This window comes from Bicyclus anynana, chromosome 13, assembly GCF_947172395.1.
Source record: "Bicyclus anynana chromosome 13, ilBicAnyn1.1, whole genome shotgun sequence".
Taxonomy (NCBI): Eukaryota; Metazoa; Arthropoda; class Insecta; order Lepidoptera; family Nymphalidae; genus Bicyclus; species Bicyclus anynana.
The window spans coordinates 9,423,571-9,443,168 of record NC_069095.1 but is presented as its reverse complement, the minus strand read 5'-3'; the positions used below and the strand labels follow the sequence as shown (position 1 = coordinate 9,443,168).

At 33.5% G+C, this 19,598-nt stretch overlaps 1 protein-coding gene across 1 annotated transcript in view; it reads left to right on the top strand.

Annotated features, from left to right (window-relative positions):
• The first annotated feature begins 4,562 nt into the window (after positions 1-4,562).
• LOC112053606 (uncharacterized) overlaps positions 4,563-19,598 on the top strand; it is a 77,737-nt gene continuing 62,701 nt past the window's right edge. The window contains exon 1 of the mRNA XM_052884972.1: positions 4,563-4,794. Coding sequence (XP_052740932.1) covers positions 4,698-4,794 — 97 coding nt within the window. The 5' untranslated portion in view covers positions 4,563-4,697. The remainder of the gene's footprint in view (positions 4,795-19,598) is intronic.

Genomic DNA, 19,598 nt, shown 5'->3' with positions numbered 1-19,598 from the left:
AAGAACATGTTTTTTTTTAATTGGTATAGATTAATGTACTGAAAATTATTTTTTAACAAATTATTAAAAATATATTAGGTGCAATCAAAGATTCTGTATTGACACGGGGTACTAATGCTGAAAAAAGTATGAGTATTAACTATATTTATATATTAAATTTTGCTTACTCGCAGTTTGACTCGCGCCGTGTTGCAGTACCAGTTCATGACTAAGAGCCCCGTATGGTTTCCAAACGAGTTTTAGCCGTGTTTTATAATAAATTTAATATGAATAACACTCACTATATCTTTAATGCTAAAAAATATTTAAATTAATAATTTTATTAGAATAATGTTAACAATATTAACTATAATATTATTAAGAAAAAAAAAGAAATTAACCATTATGAATTCACTAAACCTTTTAATTTGGCACCACCATCTAGTGTTGAATAGCTGAACTCTAGGGTAACTACATTATAGTTTCTATATTGCTCAATAGATGGCACTATTAGATAAGCAAACGACAGCGCCATCTTGTAGAGAATAGTAAACTATATTTAGTTATCAACCTAATAGATGTCACTATTAAGATATTATATAAAAAAATTGCAATGTCTATGGAATCATTTTTTTTTAACTTCACCTATTTATAGAACACTTGAGTTACTAAAACAAATCTAACAATATCTTAATTACGTAAAGTAAACCCGTTCAGCGGTTTGTAAGTTAAGAGGTAAGAAAGAAAATTACATACATGCAAGATACGCGCGAAAAACAAACCTTTCTTGCAGTCGGGTAAAAATCACTAGTGTAATGTAGTTACTAATATAAAAGATTTGTTGGAAGATACATACATACCTACTTACTTCTAATAAAAAAAACAACAATGGTTTAATAATTATAATTTAACAATGGTTTTATAATTATATTTTCTTGTAGTTTTTTCTTTTTTGAAATCATGGGTCTTCTCCAAAAACTAATGTGCTTTATAAACATTACTTATAGCTATCTTTGAGCTATAGTGCCACAGACAGACTGACAGACAGACACGTCAAACTTATAACACCCTTTTTTTTGCGTCGGGAGTTAAAAAGAAATTTTGTCAATAATTATCTTTTTCATGCACCTAGAACTTGCCTAGAAACCCTGTCTATTAAGCCTAGCATTATAAAATTGGTCGCTAACCGTGGCCCTCACAAGAAGGCTTAGCCACTCAGATGGAGCGAGCTACGCTTGGAATTTTTCTGTGAGATCGAATCAAAAACGAGGAGCGAGGAGGTCCGCAGAAGAACCAAAGTCGCTTGGACTTGGACGTCACAAGGTGCTGCAATGATGACCCCGCACCGGAAAGCTCAGTGTTAGTCGACCTCCCACTAGATTGACCGAGGACATTGCGAGTTGCAGGGAGCCGCTTGGTGGATCGAGATTTATCGAGATAAGATTAGTGAAATTATAAATCAGTGTGCCTAGTGGGAGTTTTCAATGTTTTCATTCTGTTAATATCGCGGTAAAGTAAACGCGAATTTATATGAATTGAAACAGTTGTGCAGTAGTGCCACTAGATGGCGCTGTTTCAATTCCTTAGAAATTCGCGTTTACGTTAACGTGATTTTCACAGTTTTAAACTGCCACCTAATGCCACTATAGTCTGGCAAGTTCGTTGATAAAACTCCCATGATATGCGGGCGACAGGGGGAAAGACTGCGCGAGTGCGTAAGTCGTGGGTTTTTCATTCACGCCCCCCGGCCCGCGCAACATCGGGAGTGTTACGAACGAAGTTGCCGAGTTATAGGCCCTTAGGTTGGCAAAATAGTTGGCAGGCACCACGGCGGGCGTTTGCGACAGAGTCAATTGTCGGTCGGAAGGTGTTTGTTGCTTGACGAAATGCGGCGCGAGGTATGAAGGCCGCCAGACGATCCGGTTTTCATTGTTTCATATTCTAAACAATTTGCAAATTGTTATTGTTGTTCTTCCATTTTTGAAATGTTAACACATTTTCATATACAAAATGATTACTTTGATATTTTTTTCTCATACTTAGTGATTATCTTTATTTAATCTAAACAGCGTTTTAAAATGACGAACGTTCTGTTTCTGTTTTTAAGTTTACCATGTTTACAGATTTATTATAATAGTTTTCAGTTTTACAGTAGTAGGTAAATTTCTGGCAATTTAAGCTTATAAAATGACATAGCAAAAAAAATAACGGTATCTTACCATGATTTGACCATTACCAGTAGGTATAGTAGGTAGGTATAACTGTCAATCTCGTCGCCACATTGACAACGAAATAACACGGTACTATCATCATCATTATCAACCCATATTCGGCTCACTGCTGAGCTCGAGTCTCATCTAAGAATGAGAGGGGTTAGGCCAATAGTCCACCACGCTGGCCCAATGCTGATTGGCAGACTTCGCACACGCAGAGAAATGATTCTCTAGTATGCAGGTTTCCTCACGATGTTTTTCCTTCACCATTTGAAACACGTGATATTTAATACTCGGTACTTTACTTACACATAATCCGATACTGTAAATTGTTAACAAGAATTACTTCATAAGTTACTATTCAGCGTCCAGTTATCCATGAAAAGCGGGTTAATGACGTTTTTTCCGAGTTTCCTACACGCTCTGTTAACAGGGCCGTTTGTTTGTCTATCCAACGGTAAACAACGATTGATAAAATAATGATTAGACTAGTAATGGTGTCCTTGATATTATTAGTTTCGTTATTTTATTTTACAACGATGAATCAACTTTACAATTCAAGATGGTATTAAAAAAACAGCCAAAAGCGTGTCGGGTTTTTAAGTCGGTCGACTATTATTCTTTAAGTAGCGTGTAATTGTGATTTTTTTTAACGTATCCATAAAAAGCCGTTTAGGTTTAGCCATAGAGTGTGCGCACACTTGACTCTAACAAAAATTAGCTCTTAAAAGCTTAATATTTTGCAAACAGCTCCCTAAATCGAAAAGTATTGGAAAAAGACCCCTTATATATTTTAAAGACCTATCCAACGATACCCCACATAATGAGATAAACGAGTAAATAAAAATTTTCTCACTTTACATGGTATGGGGAGGTACCCTAAAAAAATATTTTTCAAAATTTTATTTTACGACTTTATTCACATTTTTAATTTACATATTCATGGTAATTTACAGCTTTCTATTAGGAGTAAAAGTCTCTGCGCTAAACCGTTGAAGGACGGACATGACAAAACTTTAAGGGATCCATGTGGATTACGGAACCCTAAGGAATACTTTTTGGGATATACTTTGAAGAGTGTGCACAGAAACTTTCCAATCTACTAAAATCCTCCATCTCCACAGAACAGGGAGATGCTGTGAAAAATGGCATCAACGTTTTGCATCAACTTTATAATAAAAACCGCCAAAATGTAAAATGCCGGCTACCGGTCTGAATGAAATGAAAATGAAAAGCTGGTAGTGGAACATAAAAGGCAGCAAAGCAATATTTTTTTAATACGTTAAGTACCTATTATTACAAAACAGAGTCTATTACTCGCAGTTAGCATCTTGATATTTTTAATTAGAACAATATAGATAACATCTATTGCAAATAAATAGTTTTTTATGCAATAACAAATTGCATAAAAATTTATTTTCTTGCTATTATACCTACTGCCAAATCTGTTACTGAAGAAGTTATCATTTTTTTCCAACTTTGGAATACCGTACGAATATTTCACTTACAGAAAAAACGCGCCAAAAAGAGTTTGCATTTAATTTGCTTAATAAATGAAAATGTTGTAGAGAAATTGGAAAGTTTTCCCACTTTTCCATAACTATTTACAATCAACTCAGAGTGCCTATGAATAGATTTATTTTTGTATTTATATTATTTTTTGCAATAGGAGTTGATGTAACAAACATAAGGGTTATCTGACGTTAAGTAAAAAACAATCGCATACACCTACCTGAACACTTATTCATCATAATCATCATCATATCAGCCAATGGACGTACTGCACGAAATAGGCCTTTTGTAGGGACTTCCAAACACCATGGTCCTGAGTCGCCTGCATCCAGCGACTTGCAATTTGCTTGATCTCATCAGTCCACTCGTTGAAGGATCAACCAACACTGCGCTTTCTAGTGTGGGGTCACCATTCCAGCACGTTGGGAACGTATCATTATAATAAAATCGTAAGAAAGTCACAACTAACCTATGTTTTGCATTGCCAATGATGCACTAATATGACGGTGGTACTAGCTTAAGCTCCTGCTCACAATCTCTGAAATATATTTAGTGTCATTGAGATCACACGTAAACAAAAATGACAAAATTTGAATTCCACGTGGACTGAGTTTCGATACGAGGAGTTGCCACCTAACTGTGCCTTAATCAACCAAAAAGTATGTTATCAAATGTTGCATTGCCTAATTGTCAGTTCGAAATACAAATTACTTAAATTTCGATTACTCACCGATCCGCCCTACGTCAATTATTGCTTTCTTATTGATAAGCCGTCAGTACAAAGCACAATGGGCAAGCACGCGCGATGCTTCGATTGCACCTACAGCCAGCTGGTAGAAAGTACACCAGTAGTGTTCGCTCGAGTTCAGTTGTTGACAGCACGCGGTAGATATCGTACGTATAGACGCAAATGTGACCGGCCGACACGGGGGAGATAGTTGCGTCGTGAAAGACAATAAAATAAATTAAAAAGAAAAATAAATAAACAATAAAATGGGTGCCTGTGTGAGGATTATTGTCCTGTTTCTTATGGTTTCTGCAGCGGTCGCCGTACCTGCGGGAAACTCGAAATGGATTCCAAAGATCGATGGTAAGTCATACTCACAACAATACTTTCTTTTAGACATATTTTGAAATTTTCTCTATTCTGCGATTTTTTCCATTGCACACAAAAGCCTACAAAAATGAACAAATTACTACATAAGAAGATTTATTTTTTAAGTTATATATTTCGATTTATGTCAGCTTAGACTATTCTATTGTTCCATAAAATATTTTAATAAAAATTTGTTCTGGATGGTAAAAAACATCTGTCATTTAACCTGACATAATACCAAAACCAATTAATAAAACCGGCTTTGTTAATAAAACATCAATTAATTAGCTATAACAGTGAACTATGAAAAGAAATTGCTGAACTAACAAAGACATCACTAATTAATAGAATGAATTGTTTATTATTAACGGCGAATTGCACACGCATTGCTGCAAATAAATGGTCCGTGTTGTGAACTTGAACTGATATGCAAAAAAGAAAGGAAAACTTGAGCGATGTTGCAAAAAAACTGTTGCAAGAGAATTCACCGCTAAAAATTGCGATAAGAGTTTTACGGATAATTTTACTGAATGCGATTGCTCGCCGCCGATTGACAATGACCTACTGGTGGCAACGACACGCTTTGATGCTTGTAAAAACTAAAACATCAAACATCGTTTCCTAATAGACAATTTAAATAAAGTTATCGTAAATAAATACGTAAACAGATAGCTGTAAGTACAATATTGCCAACAAATAATCATAAAAAATCGTCGAAATAAATAAAACCTACATTTTTTGATAATTGCAATCGAACGGTATCCTATGAGAAGAGAGAACAATCAATTAAGCATAACTCAATGTACAATAATTATTCTATTAATATACACGTAATATATACATTAAAGCGAAGAGTAATATGTTCAAATGTGACTATATTTAAAGGTAAACCCCGAACTACTAATGAAATAAATTGAATTTAATACGTTTAAATTTATACTCAACTATCAGAACCCAGCGGTTTCATCCGCGTAGTACCCATTCCCGTAAGATATGGGGATAAAATATAGCCTATGTTACTCGTTCTTAATGTATCTTTCCATTGGTGAAAGATTGTTTAGATCGGTTCAGTAGTCTATACAGTATACATATAGGTACATAGATAAATGCAATAATATCCACATTATGGTTTTTTTCATTTTTACGAATTTTAACAAATAAAGACAATCAATAAAATAAATAAAGACGAAACAAATTAATAGATATAAACGGAAATGACACTACTTCATTTAAAAATAAAATCTTAAAATAATAATTTCATTGGGGATTTATTGTTTTTTATACGGGGAAGCAAAATTATTTTTTTTCCTGTCATAATAAATGTATCTAGATAAGCGGACTTTAAAAATAACCTATTTTTTAAATTAAATCTATCAGCTACCACAGTCATTATTAATGTTGAAACAAAATAAGCCTGTTAAAACAACCCAGACAATGCAATTGCAGCTCATCGTTGTATTGAGTTCGGTAGATTTTCTCTAACCAAGGTTTTCAATTCCTAAATTGCCTAATTGTTCCAACAGAAGGCAATAACAATAGACGCCAAGGTTCGAGCTAATGCTCAGACCCAGTTGGTTTTTCAACAGCATTGTTTTAAATTGTCTTTTGGGAACGGAACCATTCACTTCCGAAGTTTAATTCGCCCTAGAATATTTAATACATTTCAAAGAAAGCTTTGTATTACCTTTTTATTATCACGTATCTAAATCTAGATAGTTTTGGGAAGTCACGACTTTAAACAGTTTTAGATGATGATATAAACAATGTACTTTCATAACTAAACGTATAAGATAATTAATAAAACCCGACTGCTGAAACATAATTGAAAATCGGGGAAACAATAAACTCTACGTTACTCATACATCCTACCTACATACCTCATATTAAACCTATTGATTATAAACTCGAATTCAAACTCAAAAATCATTTATTTCTAATTTATTTCAATTAGGCTTACTTTACTAGCACGTCAGGTAATAATATTATTAGATAATTGTGGTAATAATAATTAAAAACTTTATATTAAAATTACGAGGGTTCCAGCTTACAGTTACGAGGGTATACAGCATATAAACATATACATTCTTACAATATACATACTCTCAACATACACCTCCTTCAGAACATACCTCCTTCAGCAGTCGGATATAAGCCGGAAAAGGGACTAAAATAAATACTTCAATTAAATAACAAGTATTCAAAAGTGTAAAGGAAAATGTTTGCTTAGACGAACTACAAATAAGTTCAACGTCACTCATGTCTGCTTCAGAAACTGTACACCGACGTGTGTGGACCTTTGTTGTGCAATGAACGTGCGAAATTTCACGGGGCAACATCTCTGGGCTTGGTTGTCTTCAGATTTATTACCTCGTTCCCACTTCGCGTCACGGCCCGAACACAAAATTGTCTCCGATTACGTGATCTATACAGAATTTATTGGGCTGGTATTAAAAATATGCATTGTTATTAAAGTTACGTAAAAGTCTACAATTTCCCTTCATGCCCATGCTCATCGTTTATAATTTTACAGACGTGAAGCTAAATTAAGGGAATGGTGCAGCTCATAAATAACTTACTCATTATTGAAGTAATTATACTCGTATCTCCGTATTATTGAATGGCAAAAGTACTCAAAAAAAAGATCTAATTAAAACAACCGATAACTAAGAGAACCTAGTACATCAAGCGGATTTCAGGGAGTCACTGGGAGTTGGCGGCTCGAGATCCTTTTGTTTGGATGTTGGCAGTTATGATGATGAGGATGATGAATTAAAACATAACACAGATTTGTCAGAAGATTTAAATTATATTTATCATGTTAAACTTTTGTATTTCGAAATTAAAAAAGAATCATCTTCGACTTTTACAATCAGAGAAAAGATTTGACAAAATATATTTTGTTTTGTTATCTTTAAATGATATGAATTATAAGATTGCTAAAACGAAGGATGCGCTTTGAAACTAAAATTAATTCGACTTTTTTATCTCTGATTGATATGTTGTTCCACAGTTAAGAATGCTCATAATTTACCCATCACGACTAAACCACAAAGATTATAAGACTATTCGCACAAGAGCCACACGTAGTCTGTAACATATTGACACTGAGAACGTCACTGTTTGAATCCACTGGAATTTCGTGGTACAAAACTTTTCTCAAAACACGAAACTTTTCTCTATTTTTGATAGATGTATAAAATTAACAAAGATATATATTTAAATTAATAAAGTAAATAAAAGGTAGCATCCTAAATTATAGAATTATATCTATCGACTCGATCAATAACATCCCCTTGGTTGTATTTAAGATTTTCAGGAAGGCAGTAGAAGACACAGAGAAAAATAGAGAGCTAGATGGCACAGAGAGTTTGTGGGCAGATTAAGTAACATAATTGTTAGAGTAAAAATAACAAAGTAAATATAAGTCTTTTTAAGACTTTGTAATGTGAAGTTTTGAATGATAAGAAAAAATATTTTTTATCTAAATATATAAACCGAAAGATTGTTACGGGTATTGAACTAATGTTGGACGCCAGGAGGGTTTGCGTTTAGTTGTTCTGCAGGCACCCTACCAAGCCTTTCAATAGTGCTAGCTCGGAGCTGACCCTCAGGGATCCGGTTTGTGAATACAATGTGATACAGTTCCCTCGTGCTGAGAAGGCGTTTCAAGAGGCTAAGAACAATAGAAACAACATCATGTTTAATCTAATCGTTACCTACGTATTAAGTAATGCGCGAGTTTTATATTAGTCTAACACTTACCCTTCTCAACACATCCAAAATATACTTTAGACAATTAAAGCAAAACTAAATCACTGACAGTAATTATTCACAAATGTCTGTACACAGTAGTAGCTTTGAAGCGACGACGTCTTACACAATGCAACCGTCTGACCTCAACTCAATCTCTCCACAAAATGGCCGATACAATAATTTTAATTAATTGCAAATAACTAATACACGTCATACATATTCCCTATAAATTAAAAAAGACATTTTGACATTTTGGCTAGGGTTCGAACTCACGACCATATTAATTTAGGTCCGACAGTTTACCCACATTGCTGTGCAGTCTTTACTAAGCTATGTGGAAATGTTCTTCGTATTTGAAATATTCCTACTCATTGAGCTGCTATTCATATCAAATACCCCTACCCACACAAAAAAAAAATTGCAAGTTATATATATTTATATATATATTTTTTTTTTTTGCATTCAGTTTAGTATGCTTTTAAGTCCTTTGCGTGCCAGAGACCTATATCTTTACCAAAAGCGTTGTTTAATTTAAAAATATTTTCCGAAATTTTCTTTGTGATTACAGCCTTTTCAAATTTGGGTGCTAATTTAGACATAAATTTATTTGAAGCTTTTGATAAGTATTTGGTTCTCTTCCATACTATATCTCCTTCTTTAAAATGTGCTTGTCTATGTTTACGATCATAGATTATTTTACTGTTGTCGTGTGTTTGCCGTAACTTAATTTTAACGTTTTCATTAATTTGGCCACGCAATTTTAAATTATTGATGAATGATTGTTGGTCTGGTAGTGGCAAAATTTCCTTAATGTCCTTTAAATATTCAAACTGATTTACTGGAGGTACGTTTGTTTCCCGACCAAAAAATAAATAAGATGGTGTGTAGCCCGTGCCTTCATGAACCGCTGTACGTATAGCATGACCTATATCATTGAGGTAGATGTCCCAATTATTATGTTTTCCTGACTGAATATATGATCTGATCATGGTCCCTATGACTCTATTTACCCGTTCTGTCGGATTACTTTGTGGGTGGTAATTTGGTGTGTACCAAATTTTCACATTAAATTTGTTGGCAACATTTTTAAAGTCTTCAGACAAAAACTGCCTACCATTATCGCAGATTATAGCTGACGGAGAACCAAATAATAGGAACTGACTTTCTATAATCTCGCATATTTTATCTGCTTTTCCTGTGCGTAAAGGGAATAGTAGGGTAAATTTGCTAAACCAACATGTCAGAACCAATAACATAGTGTTGCACTTTCTACTCTTTGGGAACGGACCCATCAAATCTAAGCTTACCACTTCCCATGGACCTGATACCTCTCTATGCTGTCCCATTTTTCCAAAAGAAGGTTGCTGAGATACTTTTACCTTAGCACATGTTTTGCAATTATTAACATAATCCTTTACATCTCTCAACATGCTAGGCCAGTAGTAATTCTGCTTAATTTTGAATAATGTTTTTCTAATACCGAAATGTCCTGAAGTAGATAAATCATGACATTTTTGCAATACATCTGTTCTTAAGCTTTGGGGTACATAAATTTTCCAACGGCTAGTTACTGGAAATTGCTTCAATGATACTGATTTTAAAAGCAAGCCGTTTTCAACCGCCCAACTTGGATCTTGATCAGCCCCAGAACAGATGACTTTTACTTTATTTTTGTACCAGCTGTCTTTATTTTTATCTTGAATTTTGATAGCATTTATTTCTAAAGAGCGTGATAAGGCATCTGGAACTACATTGCAGGAACCAGGTCTATGCACTACATCAAAGTCAAATTGTTGAAGCTTCATAGCCCACCTGGCTAATCGACCATGGGGGTCTTTCATCTTGTGCAACCATTGTAATGCACTATGATCAGTCACAACTGTAAAATGAGCCCCATCAATATATGGCCGAAATTTCTCTACTGCAAACACTACACTAAGTAACTCTCGTTCCGACGTGGAGTATTTTATTTCATGGTTATTAAGCTTACGACTCAAATAAGCAATTGCCTGATCTCCATTATCTGATTTCTGACACAAAACCGCTCCTATACCATGTTTTGACGCGTCGCAGTGTATAAAAAATGGTTTACAGTAATCAGGACAAGTAATTACTGGAGTGGTAGTTAGAAGTGTTTTTAACTCTAAAAATGACTTGTCAGCTTCCGCTGTCCACTTAAATTTAGGTACACCCTTTGTTTTTGTCAGCTGATGTAAGGGGGCTGCTATTTCGGAAAAATTCCTTACAAACCTGCGGTACCAACTAGCTAAACCGATAAATCTTTTGAGTTCTCTAATATTCTTTGGTTTTGCAAAATTTAAGATAGCGCACACTTTATCGGGATCAGTGCGCAATCCGTCCTTATCAATAATGTATCCTAAATATCGCAGGGATGATCTAGCAAAGTGGCATTTTTCCATATTTACTGTTAAGCCTGCCTTCTTAAGCACTTCAGTGACCCATCTCAACAACTTTAAGTGTTCCTCCAAGGTGGACGAACACACTACTATGTCATCTAAATATGCCCAAACGTTATCATTTTTTGACTGGAATAACATATCCATCAGTCTTTGCTGGGACTGCGATGCATTTACTAAACCAAAAGGCATGACCTTGAATTGGAAAAGGCCTTTACCTGGCAGCGCAAAGGCTGTTTTCTGTTTACTGGACTCCTCCAGTGGCAACTGCCAGAAAGCTGACTTTAAATCTATAGTGCTTAAATACCTAGCATTACGTAAGCTATCCAAAATGGAAGAAACACGAGGTAAGGGATATGTATCTCTTCGAGTCACTTTATTCAGCTGCCTACTATCCAAACAAAGCCTGTTAGAACCGTTTGGTTTCTTAACTATAAGTACGGGTGAGCACCATGAACTATAGGATGGTTCCACCACATCTTTAGCTAACATGTCATCTAACTCAGCTTCAATTTGTTTTCTTACGACTGGTGAGAAATTGTATGGTTTTTGATAAATTGCTTTGGTGTCACCCGTATCTATCTTATGCTCTATTAAGTTCGTTCGGCCTAACCCAACCCCTATAGTGCATTTCATTTCCTCTATTACTTTCGAGAGTTCATCCTGCTCAAATTCATCTAAATCATTTTGTGATACTAATGTACTGGTTGTATGTAGATTTATTGTATTAACTTGAGTATCACCAATTGGTATATCGCTTTTAAATTGGAACCTGATATGGAATTGGTCAAAAAAATCCTTCCCCAATAACAAATTTTGCACTAAACCTGGCATTACCAATAGAGACATGACGTGAGACTGACCATCAAATTTAATGGGTACATCAAATAACGCAGAAATAGTATGATTTGTACCGTCCGCCGTAGAAATGTATCCGTCAAATTTTCTTTTATACGGCTTTAGTCCCAAAGATCTTAAGGTCAGAGCAAAATCTGGATTAATAACAGTCCTATTTGCTCCCGAATCTAATAAACCTGTGCAATTAAGGTCTAAAATTTCTAACATTACATATGACCGGTTATCGTTCTCTTTGGAAACAGTAAGATTATCTATTTCATGGCCTACGAACATTTTACTAACTACCTTTAACCAATTCTGCCATTCTTTGCTATTTCTATCAAGGGGAGATCCAACTAGGCAGATTTCTGATTGTTGCCCTCCCCTGCCCCGTTTCCCTTACACGAGCAATCTTTTGAAGTTGTGCCAAATCTACCGCACCTATAACAAAATAGACGTTGCTTTGGAATGGTACATGACCGAAATAAATGTCCATTTTGCCTACAATTCCAGCAACGTTTCTTATTTATTCCTAATGAATTGTCGTTTATTTCGAGAATTTGGTTATCTGGCACTCTAACTTCCTCCGTTTTATAGGCTAAGTCTGGTTCTAATAAGTTTTTGTTGGTTCCTGGTTCCCGAAATTGTTCACAATTTATTTTTGATCTTTCCACCACCCTGAGTACATTTATCAAATCCGGTATAGAAGCGAACCGGTCCCTACACACCGCGCGTTGGAAGTAAGGCTGAATGTTTTTCAAGATAATTGTAATCTTATTATGTTCTGAGATTTTTTCTGGTAACCTATTGAACATGTTTTGCATTATTGACATGTATATTATAACTGATTCATTTCTTCCCTGAGTTCTAGATCTAATTTCGTCTAGTAATTCCTCTTGGTAACAAGGTGGTTGAAAAGCTCGTTTCAGTAAAAGTGTTAATTCATTCCAAGTTAATATATTTTCTCTATTCGCTCTGTACCAGATTAAAGCGTCTCCTTCAAAAAAGTCTATTGCATATCTCCAAAGATCCCTATCTGAAGCATTTCTTGCTTCTTTGAGCTCATTTACTCTTTCGATAAACGCATTTACACTGACCTTATTGTTTCCGGAAAATTTTACACCCCACTGTGTAATAGGCACTAGTTTACGTTTTTGCATGTGACTCTCATCTTCAATTACTGATGATGAAGAAATTATTTTACCACTAGCCTTACGAGACTCAAGCTTGTCTTTAAAATTCACTGACCTATCACAATCATCTTCTTGGTTGCTGATGTCTAAGTGTTCCCTAGATTGAGATCGTTTTTCTAGTTTTTTTATTATTCTTTCCCCTACCGTACCTAATGTTTCTTGTAAAATCTGTTTATCTTTAAATGTTAGGTTTTCTTCCTCTTCTTTATCATCCTGTTCTTCTAATTGTGCTAATAAATTATCTATCTTAATTCTTAAATTTTCTCTTACCTCGGTTTCATCATCTGATTTAGGAACTATGAAATCTACCCTGTTTTTAACATGGTAAAGCCTAGACACTAATCGTCTAAATAAATTTCTGTCTGGTTTTTCTGAAATTTCTGAAATATAACTTGATAGAATCGCCACCTTTGATTTACACACCTCTAACTCCTGAGCAGGACACTCGAAGCTTTGTTTTGGGGCTTTAATCTGATATGAATAGTCGCCTTTTTCTTCTGAATTCATTAGCTCCTTAAGCATTTTTTTCATGACTGATACAAAAGTTTTAATATATACTCCGCGAGACGCAAGTTCGAACTCCAACTCATCTTTCAATAAAAAGTTGACCTCCATTTTTATAAATATCGATAACAATATTGATCCAACAAAAATATTATTTTACAACTATTATATTAATAATTGACTTATTAATTTAATTTATTTATAAAAGAATAATTTATTAATAATATTTAAATCAATTACTTATTAGAACAGTAAATCTAAATCATCAGTAAACCTGTAATGTGAAAAAAAATGTAAAGAGTTACCAGAATATGAACAAATATTTCGTATAAAATTTTCATTAACATATAAAATTAAATATCTGATATATATCTATATATAGATTAACAGATTGATAAAAAGTATTATAATATTGCTGAAATTAATCTTTAATACAAAACCAATCAATCGTCATTATTAATGAATGAATGAATTATACAAAATAATTATAAAAAAGATATCTTTTAAAACATTTATCCTTAAAGACAAGATAAAGAGGACTATATATGATCAACTAGAACGAAATAACAAGGAAAAAAAAAACATTTCATTTAAAATCATATTTACCCATCAATGAAATAATATTATAAATTATCTTATAAACTTCTCTCTTTAAAGAAAAGATAAAGATGTAATATCAAATAAATTTAAAATAACAACAACAACAACAACTACAACAACAACAACAACTACAACAACAACAACAACAACAACAACAGAGATAAAAACACATAAATATTTAATTAAAATTAATAGCAATCCAGAAATAAATAAATTCTCAATTATATACCTAACAAAGTATTATTAGGTATTAATTAATTATTGACAAAATATCTTGAATCTAGGCACTATTTCAACATAATAAATTGACATAATATTAGTAAATGTAACACACAAAACTTATTGAAACACAACAATGCAATTTTTTATCAGTAAATATTATTTTCAATTAATTAAAATAGTTCATGCAAAAATATAATATCAATTCAAGTAATGCTCCCTAATCTGAATTAAACCTATTAGTATCAAACTTCAATAACACATGCACTAGGTTGATACCTTCTTTATACCTACACTGCAAATCACACAATCTTTAAGAATCTTATATCAAGTTATTATATTTGTTACAGCTTTAGAACATCTAAGTTATAGTACGTAAAACATAAGTAAGTAAATACAAAGTTCTCCGTCCAAAAGTAAAACGTTCAGCACTTTAGATAGGCGGGTAGGTATAGTGTAGAATCGTTTCTACAATTCAAGAATGTAATGTTCGTTCTTACACAGTTATTTTAATATTATATTTTTTTAACTAGACACTTTAATTACTATTTTCATAATTATTTTCCGTTGGGCGCCATATGTTACGGGTATTGAACTAATGTTGGACGCCAGGAGGGTTTGCGTTTAGTTGTTCTGCAGGCACCCTACCAAGCCTTTCAATAGTGCTAGCTCGGAGCTGACCCTCAGGGATCCGGTTTGTGAATACAATGTGATACAGTTCCCTCGTGCTGAGAAGGCGTTTCAAGAGGCTAAGAACAATAGAAACAACATCATGTTTAATCTAATCGTTACCTACGTATTAAGTAATGCGCGAGTTTTATATTAGTCTAACACTTACCCTTCTCAACACATCCAAAATATACTTTAGACAATTAAAGCAAAACTAAATCACTGACAGTAATTATTCACAAATGTCTGTACACAGTAGTAGCTTTGAAGCGACGACGTCTTACACAATGCAACCGTCTGACCTCAACTCAATCTCTCCACAAAATGGCCGATACAATAATTTTAATTAATTGCAAATAACTAATACACGTCATACATATTCCCTATAAATTAAAAAAGACATTTTGACATTTTGGCTAGGGTTCGAACTCACGACCATATTAATTTAGGTCCGACAGTTTACCCACATTGCTGTGCAGTCTTTACTAAGCTATGTGGAAATGTTCTTCGTATTTGAAATATTCCTACTCATTGAGCTGCTATTCATATCAAGATATTTATAATCACGAAATATCATAAACCACTTTACGTATAAAATTGAAATTTGACAGGGAGGTAGTCAGTAGGCAACCGCTGATTTTGCGACAGATCTCGATTAAGGAGGTCACTAAACTAGGGGCGGATTAAGTCGCGAGCATCCGCAAGTTTCAATAAAATTTAAGAAGAGTAAACAATTTTGCCCTAGGGGCTAATAAATTATATTTTCAGTACCTACGTCCTAATACGGCTCGTGTGTGAGCACTTTATATGATCAAGACGAAATATAGCAGTCATTCCGCCAAAGTTCAATACCCTTAAAACTTACCACAAATATTGACAATGTGCTTCGACTTTTACGATTTTTTACTGCCCGAAGGTTCTCGGTTTACCTTCCAGAAGGGCTTATGGTGTTCGTAAAAATTGTTTATAACTTGCAACCCGTTTAAACGTAGGCGGTAAGGATACTTACTCACTTTAAAGTTTAGTATCTTTTTGTACTAACACTTCCTCGTGAATTTGCTTTTACTCAGCATCTTTCTTACTAATTAATATTTTATTTTTATGATGTTCATTAAAGGGGTTCATTAACATCTTTCTAGGACAGTCGTCGAAAACAGAGCTAAAGTTGTCTCTCATTCAATCTGTAAATAGCGGAAATAGCGTCTCATTTAATTTTGTATGTATTGTATACGTTTTTATGTTGCACTTTAGTTCCATACAGTCATTAACGCGTTCGAGTCATAGGATCATAATAATTTTGATCTGCAGTCAAAAAAGAGAATTAAATTTTTATTAGTTAACCGATAATTCAAATCATTTTTTGACAGATTTATGGGCTGCTACGCTTATCTACGGAGTTTCATCAAAATAATTATATTTGTAACACAATTGATTCACAAAGTTATGAAAGTTTTTGGATTAATATAACTGACTGTGTGTCCTCTATATCGAAGACATTAATTGGGTGTTTCGATATTTAAACACGGTTTTTTTTCAATTTTAATTTTAGTAGCCCTTGACTGCAATCTCACCTGATGGTGTTAGGCGTAGGATGAAAATCCACACCCATTTCAGTTTCTTAACGACATCGTACCTGAACGCTAAATCGCTTGGCGATACGTTTTTGCTGGTAGGGTGGTAACTAGCCAAGGCCGAAGCCTCCTACCAGCTAGTCCTGTACCAATTATGAAAACATCGGCTGACGCTGACTTATAAATCCACCGCGCATACCACTGCGCTACACGGTGGCCGTCAAAAACGAATAGTTACCACTTTCATAAAAATATTCATCAGAATCTGTTTAATAAAAAAGTTATCCATTAGCAAACAAAGTACATACTCGTAATGGTCTCCCATATAGCAAAAAAACACAATTTTTCAATGTCAAATATATCATGATTCATAACCAAGTAATTAACAAGTGATTTGTTTACATTGTGTAACCCGATAACATCAATATTCCAGCTATCGATACGGCACGTTCGAAATGTTCATAATCGTTACGAATTTTGATTTCTTGTTATTTATTAATGCAATTACTAAAATATTAACACAATTATTGGTAATAAATATATATTTTTTAAATTAACTAATCCATTTAGTTAATTAAAATTGTAACCTATTTTAAATTGTGTAATTAAAGATGGCAATCTATAAGTTATTATTTCTGATTTCCGAAATAGAAGCTGTAGCGCAAAATCAATGAATAAAGACAGGGTTGCGCGATAACCGTTGGATCGATCGATCGTTGGTTGGTCCTTCCAAACTGTTGAAGTTACAACAGAAAATACCTACAATTATTTTCGTAAATACACGTATCTATGTAGATTTTACATAAAGTCTCACGCACACTGATGAATTTACGCGTCATCTAAATACATGTATAGTCATTATCGAGCTTGAAGTTCATGTAACTTGAGATCATTATTATGTTTAATTATAATTAAGGTAATGATCTCAACATTGCTTTTATATACGGACTCTTGGTTTAGTAACCTCTATTCATACGGGCCTAGATTGATCGGGCTCTAGATTGCGCCCAAGAGTCACAAAACTGCTTTTCAAACCGAAACAACCTTTACGGCTTCTGTGACCGATACAGATACGAATGCGACATTTGAAAGACGCTCAAATTTTACATTTGTATTCGAATTTCCAGATTTTAGTTTTTTTTTTTTTGAGAAAGAATACAATAAGGAACTTAAGCTAACTTATCCTAATAACTATACAAATCATGCCCACTCGGAATGATGGCAAGAATACTCGCTGCATTTCCGCGCTGGACAGCCAGGCTGATTTTAGTTGGATAACATTGATCGTATTCGAAAATCCAAAACTTACACAATTATACATGTAAACAATATAATCTAGAATTGTAATATTGTCTTAAAAAATGTGACAAAGATTTAGTAATCTAATGGTATCAATAAATGTCTTAATTTATTAAAAAAACTTGCAAAATCTATACCGTATACATATTTAGTAAAAATGTAAATAATTTCAATATTTCCTTTTATCAACACAAACTTGTCATAATCGGTTATATCACACTGTAACGACATAATATGTTACACAAAATACAGTAAATATATTTTTATTAAAGCTATCTAAGTTATTACGTTTGATATAAGGAAACGAAACTCTAATGACTATAAAGTAACACTTTTTTGTTGAAATTTTTATTATGGGGATATATATATTGAGAGATCATTGCGTAAATAGGCCCTATGTGTTTGCACTTTGCTTTCTCTAAGTAGTTTTTAATGATAGCTTCTAGCTGGGCCACGACATCCTCGCAAGCATTTTTTACTGGTAGCCCTGTAATGAAACACTGTGAGGCAATATTTTCTTAAACGAATGTTCGATCAAATAAATCTACACATACCTATATATATAAATGACTTCCCTAGCCTGATTAATTTACGCACCGCTAATTTAATAATTTTACTTGAATAGTGAGAATACCATTCTAGGATTCAAAAGGAAACTGTGATGAAATTCTTTGTTTCCGGAGGTTAACTTATATTATAGCTACTTAGCACTGAAATTTTCAGTTGTATTTCAGGTAAGAACTGAAAAAAGATTTCAACGCGTACACAGTTGCAGGCGTCCGCTTTAATCCTAAATAAGCGAAAAATATTACACATAATTTGTAATCTTATTTCCTTGAAAATTATATAGCAACAGCACTTTTAAAGATATAGGTATTTATTATTATTCATAATGTGCTGTAAAAGCTTTCACAGACGGACGCGTTTTAAGCCGCGTGATTTTTCGAATTAATAGGAAAGTCAAACCTTTTTAATTTGTTTTTATTCTGATGTCCAATATTTTGTTTACTTGTGTATGCTTAGAGCAAAACGAACATACCTTTGATTTTAGATGTACTTACATCATTGATAGTAAAAGTTATAAATATACTTCAAAATAGTCAATGTTCTGTTTTCTGATCTATGTTTTCATCAGTTAGGAATTTTAATCAATCCAAAGCTAAAAGATGTGTAAATAAATATTAAAATATTATTTAAATATCTAAAATAAATAAAATCAAATTATTTTTAATGAAACACATCATAGCGCATTGTTTGTTTTATCACTTGTGGCTGCTCCAAAATATTTCTAGTAATTGGTATAAATTTACATTTCACACTGACTGCAAAGGTTAATATGAACTAAAACGCAAAAATTCACTTATATGTACCTAAGTCGCGCGTATGGCGTATACCATCTGAAGGAGCTCTTAAATTTTAATGTGTCATCGCTCTTCACATAAAAACTAGCATCGAAGGCCGCGATGTGTTTATTTATTGTGCATTCAAAACGACCACTGGAGAGTCAACGAACTAAAACGTAAACAATACGTTAATAATATAGTTATTTTTATACTTACTAACTGTGCATTTATTTTTTAAAATAATAACTTTGCTTTTAATATTTTTAAAGAGCGCTGTAATGGTGAGCGCACATTTCAACCACACACACAAATTGCTGATAACATTAAATGACAAAATGATAACATTACTGGAGTGTAAGTATATCTTCATGGTGATGTGCCGGTCTCAAATCC